This window comes from Coffea eugenioides, chromosome 1 (assembly GCF_003713205.1).
Source record: "Coffea eugenioides isolate CCC68of chromosome 1, Ceug_1.0, whole genome shotgun sequence".
NCBI classification, from domain to species: domain Eukaryota; kingdom Viridiplantae; phylum Streptophyta; class Magnoliopsida; order Gentianales; family Rubiaceae; genus Coffea; species Coffea eugenioides.
This window is the reverse complement of record NC_040035.1, coordinates 38,552,085-38,562,441: the sequence shown is the minus strand read 5'-3', so window position 1 is coordinate 38,562,441 and position 10,357 is coordinate 38,552,085. Positions and strand designations below refer to the sequence as shown.

At 40.0% G+C, this 10,357-nt stretch overlaps 1 protein-coding gene and 1 non-coding gene across 2 annotated transcripts; one reads left to right on the top strand and one right to left on the bottom strand.

Moving 5' to 3' along the window:
- Positions 1 to 4,242: 4,242 nt before the first annotated feature.
- Positions 4,243 to 8,232, bottom strand: LOC113772006. The gene is made up of 6 exons (XM_027316546.1): positions 7,710 to 8,232; positions 7,498 to 7,535; positions 7,043 to 7,362; positions 6,333 to 6,595; positions 5,710 to 5,777; positions 4,243 to 5,334 (listed from the first exon to the last, which is right to left on the bottom strand). The coding sequence occupies exons 1-6, from the start codon at positions 8,230 to 8,232 to the stop codon at positions 4,243 to 4,245; spliced, it is 2,304 nt and encodes a 767-aa protein (XP_027172347.1).
- Positions 8,233 to 8,995: 763 nt separating this feature from the next.
- On the top strand, positions 8,996 to 9,102 carry LOC113752699. The gene has a single exon (XR_003464895.1). It is a non-coding gene; the product is annotated as a small nucleolar RNA R71 (small nucleolar RNA).
- The last annotated feature ends 1,255 nt before the right edge of the window (positions 9,103 to 10,357 follow it).

The following is a 10,357-nucleotide window of genomic DNA, read 5'->3' as shown; positions in this document are numbered from 1 at the left end:
GTAAAGAAACGTATAATAGGTACCTCCCCCCCCCAAAAAAAAACCCCATGCAGAGTTCATTGGTAGTTCAAAGTGAATATTAATTTGAAAACAAGCAACTTTGGATAATACTGCAAAAAGGTCATGCCGCGCGCGATGATCGTGCTCATGAAGTATATCTCAGGAGATACTAAATGTTTGTTGTAGTTACTTGTAAACCTTTTTAGCAAAATCACATGGAATTACCATATTTAACATGGGCAGAATAGGCTTAATTTCATCTCCTTCCAACAAGAAAATGCAAGTTCAGGGGGTAACACCATTTCCACCTTGACCAATTTCTGTCTCTTTAAAGGTGGGCAGTTTGTGGATTTTCATCATTGCAAAGGGATATTAGTTCTTGTGATTGATCAAAAGGTGATGGTCTGACAGGTGTCGAGCCTGTGCAATAATAAATACCTACTCGAGAAAAATGAATTTTCTGTGTATAGTAGTGAGTAGGGTCGAATCCACAGGGACTGGAAAAAATTTGATTCTTTTTAAATTCGAGACACGGGGGATTTTTATCAAAATGAAATTAAAAGTAAATAATTAAACAATTTAACTAAAAAATAATTAACCAAAAATAAATAATTAATTAATACAATTGTAAATAGCAATTAAATAAATGATAAATAAATTCTAGCCAAGGATACAACTACGCAGACACAGTCCATTCATCCGATCATTGATGCAAAGAAGGTTCACTTAATTTTATTAATAGGTTAGTTATAGTCGCCGATAAAATCTAACGACCAGATTTTCCTTAATTTGTTGATAACCAAGGTACGACCGTTGATTACCCCTAACCAGGAAATACTCCTAGGTACGACCGTAGGAATTAATTTCCCAATTGCATTAAAAACTAGAAAAGCCTAACCCAAATTAATAATACGCTACGAGGGTTATTTAAATCAGATTGCATGTTCTCCTAATATGTGAAAATACTAGTTGTCACTAATATTAACCAACTAAACAATTACGGATTTAATTGATTAATTTGACAGGAGATTAATAAGTCAAATTGCACATCGGGCCCTTGATATCCAATTAACAAAATAATCCCATGGAAATTAAAATAGAAAACATGCAAATATTAACAAATTAAGGAACACGTAAAATTAATTAGATCTCACAGATATTTGGGACTGCGTCTTCGCGTTGATCCTTGACTAGAGGAGAAGATTAGCCACGCTTCATGATAAAATTCTCACGCAATTTAAATGGAATCAAATACATAAATAACTAACTAAGAATTTAGAAAGAAACCTGAGTCTCGCTAGACTCTTTTAAGAAAAGTTGCACACCACACAACAAGGAAGGAAGAACTCCTCCTCTGAAAACCAAAAACTATCTCTATCCTCCTACGGAGCTTCCTGGAGAGAAAACTAAAACTAGTCTAATGTCTTATGAAGCTTGTTCTCTAATTTCCCTCTGCACTAGTTTCATAAGAGAACTAGTTACGTAGGAAGCAAATAGAAAAGCTACTTTCATCATCAAAGTCCACCTATGGCTAATGAGTACATCTCCCAAAAGAAGAACACATTTTCTAAATCAATGTTACGTGGTCCCCGCAGAATTGTCTCCTTTTGATTTCTTATTGTTAGTGGACTTGCCAGGACTTAATAATAGGAAGGCAACTCTTCATCAGCAATTCCGTTGGTTTGCACAATTTGGGCTGATTGTGGAAAGTTTCTCACGTGTGGAGAAATCTTCTCAAGAAGGTCCCCTTTTAGCACTTTTCTGCTCCACTTTCTGAAATTATATCCAAATACCAAATATAAATATATATTGACAATTAAAGCAATATTTGGCAAGGATAAAGAGGAGAATTAACAATAAAATTACTAACAATTAACACCCTATCAATTCCCCCCACACTTAAATCATGCTTGTCCTCAAGCATGGGAACACTAAACTCAACAATGGCTAACTCTCATTTCATTTACTGCCAAGCTACGCTTATCCCAAAATCAAGTTTTAGTGGCTAAGTGTCAAGACATATTTCTCCCGGTTAGCTCCTGAAATCATAGACTCGTCCAATTCATAGCTAACTCGTCTAAGAAATCAAAATATTAAACTAGCAAAAGTTAGCAATTGGGTCAACTGAAAATCAAAATCTCAACATTGAAGAACAAGGATCGGCAGGCCAACATGATCATAAGCTTACTTATTATTTTCTTTTTCTTTTTTTTAATAAATGCTCAGTCCCAAGCTATTCAAGTCTTTTGACGTGAACTCTGACATTTTTAGATGAAAGAGCCCAGTTACTCAACTCTTCACAACTTCAGGACTAACTACTCATATATATAGTCACTTTTTGACGCGAAAGTCGACACTTGTGGTGAAGACTCCCGGTTACTGGGTGACAACACTAGCGGAGTAGGGTCATTTATTAATCACAATTAAAGCACCAGAAAACCAGATAATTAAAGATCATGGCCCACGTCATCTCCTAACATGGAGAACTGAGATCAACAATTGCCCAATCCACACAACAATTGCTAGTAAAATATTTATATTGCTTAAACAAGTTAACCACAAATTGCACCAAGTCATAAAACTCATGGTATTCACCAAGATAACATACTTTTACTTGCCACTTAAACAAAATTCATAAGATAAATCACAACCAGCAATAAACGAATGAATTGCCATATTTATTCATCAAAACACTAGTAAGAAAGGCAGCAAATTAAAGAAACACCAATCAAAACTAAACCCAAATCCCCCCCACACTTAAATCACACATTGCCCTCAATGTGATAATGAAACAGTAAAAATAAGAAGAAGGACAACGAAACTCCCCTGAAGCTGGTGCCAGCTATTAGCACCTGTAGTTGGAGGAGGCGGAGCGGAGGTCAAAGGGTCGGGATCGTGGTTTCACCATTCTTTCCAAATTGCACTCCAAACCACAATAGACAACAGTTGCTAAAGCAATTGAAATGCAAACAGACAAAAGGCTCTCATATAAGGCAATTGAAGGCAATCTACTTCAATAAGTAAATTTAAGTGTTAAAGGCACCTCCCAATTGAACAAACAACTGTAGCAAATTACCCACAGTTAGACACAAAGTACAGCAGATTAAACACAATTCGACCTAAAATATATATATATAATGATTAACGATTGGACATTCAATTCTAAAAATCACACGACTAACCACAAGTCAATCTACTAAATAAATAAAAATCAAGCAAAGTAAAAAGAAACAAGCAAAGTAACACAGAAGTACCCAACTAAGGAGGAATAGAAATGTCAGGTAGTCCAAACACGCAAAATTTTCAAAAACGTACTGTAATAAAAATAATAAAAACATACTGCAATAATAAAATAAGAAAATAAAAAATAATAATAGAAAAAGATTGAGGCAGGCGCGTGCATACGAAGCCAGTGGTGCGATGAAGGTGGTGGCTGTGAGAGAGAAGAGTTTGCGGCAGCTGGATCTGGTGGTGCGCGGCTTTCGGGGCTTCAGGCGGATCTTGGAGGCGGTGGCTATGGCAAGGGTGAAGGAGGTCAGATGAGCTGGTGGTCACCCTTGGCGAGGAGAGCCGAGGCAGCGGCGAGAAGAGCTGGGGCGGGGCGAGCTGGTGGGCGGTGAGGTTCGCAGCCGAAGAAGAAAGAAAAAGAAAGAAAGAAAGAAAGAAGAAAAGAAAGAAAGAAGAAAAAAAGAAAAGAGAAGAGGAAAATTTTTTTTTTTTTTATTTAAATTTTTTTTTATATTTAATTTTTTATATTTTTTTGTAGAAAGAAAATAATCTTTTCTTTTTCTGTTAAAGATAGGAATAATAAGAATAATAATAATAATACTCATAAGAATAGGAATAGTAATAATAATAATAATAATAATAATAAGTTGGTTTTTTTTTTTTTTATTGCAAAAACATGGTTTGGGTCGTCCAACACCGCGTGTGGGCACGCCAAGATTAGTCTTCGTCCTCTGGTCTCAGAAAACTCAAACACCGCGCGGGCACGCCAAGATTGGTTTTCGTCCTCTGGTCTCAGAAAACTCAAACACCGCGCGGGCACGCCAAGATTTCACTTCCTGATTGCAGTGAAGGAAATATTAATACAGATACTACCCAACGAGTAAATGACCCAATGCAAAAGAAGAACAACTAGAAATAACAAGACAACTAAAAATAACAAGACTAATATTCGGGTTGCCTCCCAAACTAGCGCCTTTCTTTAGTGTCTTTGGCTAGACATAACCCGTAATTTGCTTAAACTAAGCAAATTGGGTCCTCCAAATGCATCATCTCTACCCGCTCAACTGGAACCCCTTCATAATACGGCTTAAGACGATGTCCATTCACCACAAATTTCTTCTCTGTCCTTAGACTCTGGATCTCCACTGCACCATAATCAAAGACATTAGTTACCACAAAGGGACCAATCCAACGAGAACGTAGCTTACCTGGAAATAACTTCAATTTGGAGTGATACAGTAGAACTTTTTGTCCACATTCAAACGTCTTCCTAGAGACCTGCTGGTCATGAAAAATCTTGTTTTTCTCCTTATAAATCACAGCATTCTCGTAGGCTTCATTGCGAATCTCCTCCAATTCTTGTAACTGCAGTTTCCTTTGAATTCCGCCCTCTTCGATATCCATGTTGCATTGCTTGACCGCCCAAAATGCTCTATGCTCGAACTCGACAGGGAGGTGGCATGGCTTCCCAAATACCAAACGGTAAGGGGACATGCCGATTGGCGTCTTGTACGCCGTTCTATATGCCCACAAGGCATCTTCAAGTCTTATACTCCAATCCTTCCTATCGGGTCGAACCATCTTCTCCAAAATTGACTTGATCTCTCGGTTCGATGCCTCCGCCTGACCGTTTGTCTGAGGATGGTAAGAAGTGGAGACTTTGTGCAAGACACCGTACCTCCTAAAAATTGCAGCGATCGTTTTGTTGCAGAAATGAGTACCCCGATCACTTACAATTGCTCGCGGCATCCCAAAGCGAACAAAAATATTAGACTTAACGAATTCTGCAACTACTTTGGAATCATTAGTGCGGGTGGCCTTTGCTTCTACCCACTTCGAAACATAATCTACAGCAAGCAATATATACAAAAAACCAAAGGATGAAGGAAAAGGACCCATAAAATCAATGCCCCAAACGTCAAAAATTTCAACAAAAATCATTGGGGTTTGAGTCATTTGATCCCTACGAGAGATATTACCCACTCTTTGACACTTATCACATGACTTACAAAATGAGTAGGCATCCTTGAATAGAGTTGGCCAATAGAATCCACTCTCTAGCACCTTACGAGCCGTTCTCTTCGGTCCAAAGTGACCTCCACATGCAAAAGAGTGACAATAGGCTAGAATAGATTGAAATTCAACTTCACTTACACATCTACGGATGATTTGATCAGCACCCCGCTTCCAGAGGTAAGGATCATCCCAAATGTAGAACTTTGCATCGCTTCTCAACTTGTCTCTCTTTGCCTTAGGCCATCCTGTAGGAAATTTGTCAGTGACTAGAAAATTAACAATATCTGCATACCAAGGCAAAGATGAGTTAATAGAAAATAAATGCTCCTCGGGGAATGCTTCTCTCAATGGGATGTCATCTTCGACGACTTGTACTCGACTCAAGTGATCTGCTACCAGATTCTCCGCCCCTTTCTTATCTCGGATCTCCAGGTTGAACTCCTGTAGCAACAATATCCACCGTATCAATCGCGGTTTTGCCTCTTTTTTGGTCAACAGATACCGCAAAGCTGCATGATCAGAAAAAATAATAACTTTAGCACCAAGTAAATAAGACCGAAATTTTTCTAAGGCAAAAACAACTGCTAAAAGCTCCTTTTCGGTGGTTGAATAGTTCAATTGAGCTCCGTTCAAGGCTCGAGATGCGTAGTAGATAGCATGAGCTGCTTTTCCTACTCTTTGACCCAATACCGCACCAACTGCATAGTCACTGGCGTCGCACATGATCTCGAATGGGAGGTTCCAGTCAGGGGGTTGGATAATAGGTGAGGTGATCAATAACTCCTTTAACTTATTGAATGCCCCCTTACATGCTTCATCAAATTCGAAGGATACATCTTTTTGCAAAAGTTGGAACAAGGGTGCTCCAATTTTCGAGAAATCCTTGATGAATCTTCTATAGAAACCTGCGTGACCCAAGAAAGAACGAACTTCCCGCACACTCGCTGGGTAAGGTAAAGTAGATATAACATCTATTTTTGCCTTATCAACCTCAATACCTGTAGATGATACAACATGACCCAAAACTATCCCGTGTTCAACCATAAAATGACATTTTTCCCAATTAAGCACGAGATTAGTTTCTATACACCTTACTAAGATCAATTTCAGGTTATCTAGACAGTTTTCAAAACTTTCACCATATACACTAAAATCGTCCATGAAAACCTCAATAATCTTCTCAACATATTCTGAAAAGATACTTACCATGCATCTTTGAAAGGTAGCAGGTGCATTACACAATCCAAATGGCATCCTTCGGTATGCAAATGTTCCAAATGGGCAGGTGAAAGTAGTCTTCTCTTGGTCCTCGGGTGCGATGGCAATTTGAAAATAACCTGAAAATCCATCCAAGAAACAATAGTAAGCTCGACATGCTAATCGCTCCACCATCTGGTCAATGAAAGGGAGGGGAAAATGGTCCTTTTTCGTGACGGCATTTAGCTTTCGGTAATCGATACACTGTCGCCATCCGGTGGGCTTTCGAATTGGTACGAGCTCACCCTCTTGGTTTGATTCCACTGTCACCCCTGCCTTCTTCGGGACCACCTGTACTGGACTTACCCACGGGCTATCTGATATTGCAAATATAATTCCAACGTCCAGCAGTTTTAAAATCTCTTTCTTTACGACCTCCATCATGAGAGGATTTAATCTCCGTTGAGCTTGCCGTACGGGTTTAGCATTCTCCTCGAGTCGAATTCGGTGCATACACACCGCAGGGCTAATTCCCTTGATGTCGGCGATGGTCCATCCTATCGCCTGCTTATGTTCCCTAAGAACTCGAAGTAGTTTCTCTTCTTGAACCTTTGATAAACCCGCGGAGATGATCACTGGAAGTGTCTCCCCTTCACCTAAGTATACATACTTTAGGTGTTTCGGCAGTGGTTTTAGTTCCAAGACAGGTGCCTGCACCACAGATGGAAGTAACCTTTGGTGAGGTTCGGGTATGAAAATCGGTGCAAGATCATACCTTGTCTTCGTGGTTGGTAACGTTTGCAACGATCCAATCACGCATTTAAGCTCTTCACTCAACTCTACCCTAGAGGTTGTTTCGGACTCAAAGTGCCTGGTCAGGACGACCTCTAGTTCATCCCTGCCTTCAATTTCAAAAACCTCCTGTATAGCAGGGTCAATAACATTTATCGAGAAAACAGAGCCAATATTTGAATCGGATGGATATTTCATGGTTTCAAAGATGTTAAAGTGAACAATCTCACCATCAAATTCCATAGACAAAGTACCCTTATTAACATCAATTTTGGTTCGGGCTGTGCTCAAAAAGGGTCTACCTAACAACAAAGGTGACGGATCACGGGAGTGTTCATCCTCCATGTCGAGCACATAAAAATCAGCTGGAAAAACCAATTCATTAATTTTTACCAAAACATCTTCAATCAACCCGTCAGGGTATGCATTGGTCCTGTCAGCTAATTGAATTATTATCCCAGTCTCTTTCAAAGGGCCTAAGTTTAAGGAAGCATAAATGGACTTTGGCATGACATTAATTGAGGCTCCCAGGTCTAACATGGCCTTCCTAATCAAAGTATTACCTATCCTACAAGGAATAGTAAACATACCTGGATCTCCGCATTTTGGTGGAAGTTTCCTTTGTAGAATTGCTGAAACATTCTCCCTAACTATAACTCGTTCATCCCCCTTCAACCGCTTGCGGTTGGCACACAAGTCCCTCAAAAATTTTGCGTACCTGGGTACTTGTTTAATCGCATCCAGCAGGGGTATGTTGATCTCCACCTTGCGAAAAATCTCCAAGACCTCTTTTTCCTTGTCTTGCTTCTTTGGTTTCTCTAACCTGCTAGGAAAGGGAGGTGGATTAGTTTTAGTTGTAGGAATTGGGTTCGAGGTTACCTTTGCATTTTTGTTGTCTGTGCCCTCCTCTTCCAATTCTTTCTTAATCCGTTCCTCGTCCTTATCTTTAGGAATCACGGGTTCGGGTCCTTGAACTTCCTTCCCACTCCTTAAGGTCATTGCGCTTACAATCTTTGGATTCGCCTCAGGTTGAGATGGCAACTTTCCTTGAACTTGAGACTCCAAACGGTTGATTGTTATAGCCATTTGATTCATTTGATTTTGCAATGATTGCACCTGTCCCAGTTGATTTCTCATGCTTTGCAGGTCTGAATCCGTCTTTTGTTGATTAGCAAGTAATTGCTTCATCATCTCTTCCATGGACGGACTTGAGTTTGAAGGGGGTGGTGGTGGTGGTAGGCGAGGATGATACTGCTGTTGGTGCCCTTGCTGTCTATTTGGCACAAAGTTAGACTGCCTATTTCCTCCATAGCTAAGGTTGGGGTGATCCCTCCAACCAGGATTGTAGGTGTTTGAGTACGGGTCGTACTGCTTTCTTGGCGCGGGCGCGTGGCCAGCCATGTTCACCTGTTCTGCAGTTTCTTCTTGAACCAGTGGACACATTTCCGTAGGATGACCCACGGCAGTGCACACCCCACACACTTTGACTTGTGAATTACTCCCCACAGCTAATTGTCTTACGAAAGATGTTAATTCGGAGATCTGCTGTTGGATAGAGGACGTTTCCACCTCATTCACCCTACGCGTCGGGATGTCCTCTCTTGAACCAAACTGCTGTGAGTTCTCAGTCATCCCTTCAATCAACTCCCATGCTCCTCGAGGGGTTTTGTTCACCAATGCCCCTCCACTTGCAGCATCGATTATGCTTCTGTCCCTGAAAAGCAACCCCTCATAGAAATATTGAATGAGCAGTTGCTCACTTATCTGATGCTGAGGGCATTTGGTGCACAGTTTCTTAAACCTCTCCCAGTACTCATAGAGTGACTCGCCTGGGTGTTGTTTGATGCCACATATCTCCTTCCTTAGGCTTGCAGCTCGAGATGCCGGAAAGTACTTGTCCAAGAATTTTTTCTTCAGTTGATCCCACGTGGTGATACTACCAGGCGGTAGGTAGTAGAGCCAGTCTTTTGCGGAATCCTTCAAAGAGAAGGGGAAGGCCCTCATCTTTATTTGCTCTTCAGTAATTCCCGGAGGCTTCATACTGTTGCAAACGACGTCAAACTCTTGCAAGTGCTTGTAGGGCTCCTCACCTGGTAGACCATGAAAAGATGGCAAGAGATGAATTAGACCAGATTTTAGTTCAAAGGGAGCGTCATCATTTAAATGTGGAAAAGTAATGCACAAGGGCTGCTGATTTAAATCTGGAGCAGCCAACTCCCTTAGTGTTCGTGCATTTGCCATAGTGACTTCCTCTTGGTCTGAATCACTTGAATTGTCACCAGACAAATTTGTCGGCTCAACCTCTGGATCAAGTCCCTGAGGTGCAATATCGTATTGCTCCTCCCTGAGCCGCCTGGTTTCTTTCCTCGTTCTACGCGCGGTCTTCTCTACTTCAGGGTCGAAAATTAATTCGCCTGTACGAGAAGAGCGAGGCATAAACTAGAAAAATACCAGAAAAAAAATGAACTTAAAAAGAAACAAATGATTAACGCCAGTCCCCGGCAACGGCGCAAAAAATTGACAGGTGTCGAGCCTGTGCAATAATAAATACCTACTCGAGAAAAAATGAATTTTCTGTGTATAGTAGTGAGTAGGGTCGAATCCACAGGGACTGGAAAAAATTTGATTCTTTTTAAATTCGAGACACGGGGGATTTTTATCAAAATGAAATTAAAAATAAATAATTAAACAATTTAACTAAAAATAATTAACCAAAAATAAATAATTAATTAATACAATTGTAAATAGCAATTAAATAAATGATAAATAAATTCTAGCCAAGGATACAACTACGCAGACACAGTCCATTCATCCGATCATTGATGCAAAGAAGGTTCACTTAATTTTATTAATAGGTTAGTTATAGTCGCCGATAAAATCTAACGACCAGCTTTTCCTTAATTTATTGATAACCAAGGTACGACCGTTGATTACCCCTAACCAGGAAATACTCCTAGGTACGACCGTAGGAATTAATTTCCCAATTGCATTAAAAACTAGAAAAGCCTAATCCAAATTAATAATACGCTACGAGGGTTATTTAAATCAGATTGCATGTTCTCCTAATATGTGAAAATACTAGTTGTCACTAATATTAACCAACTAAACAATTACGGATTTAATT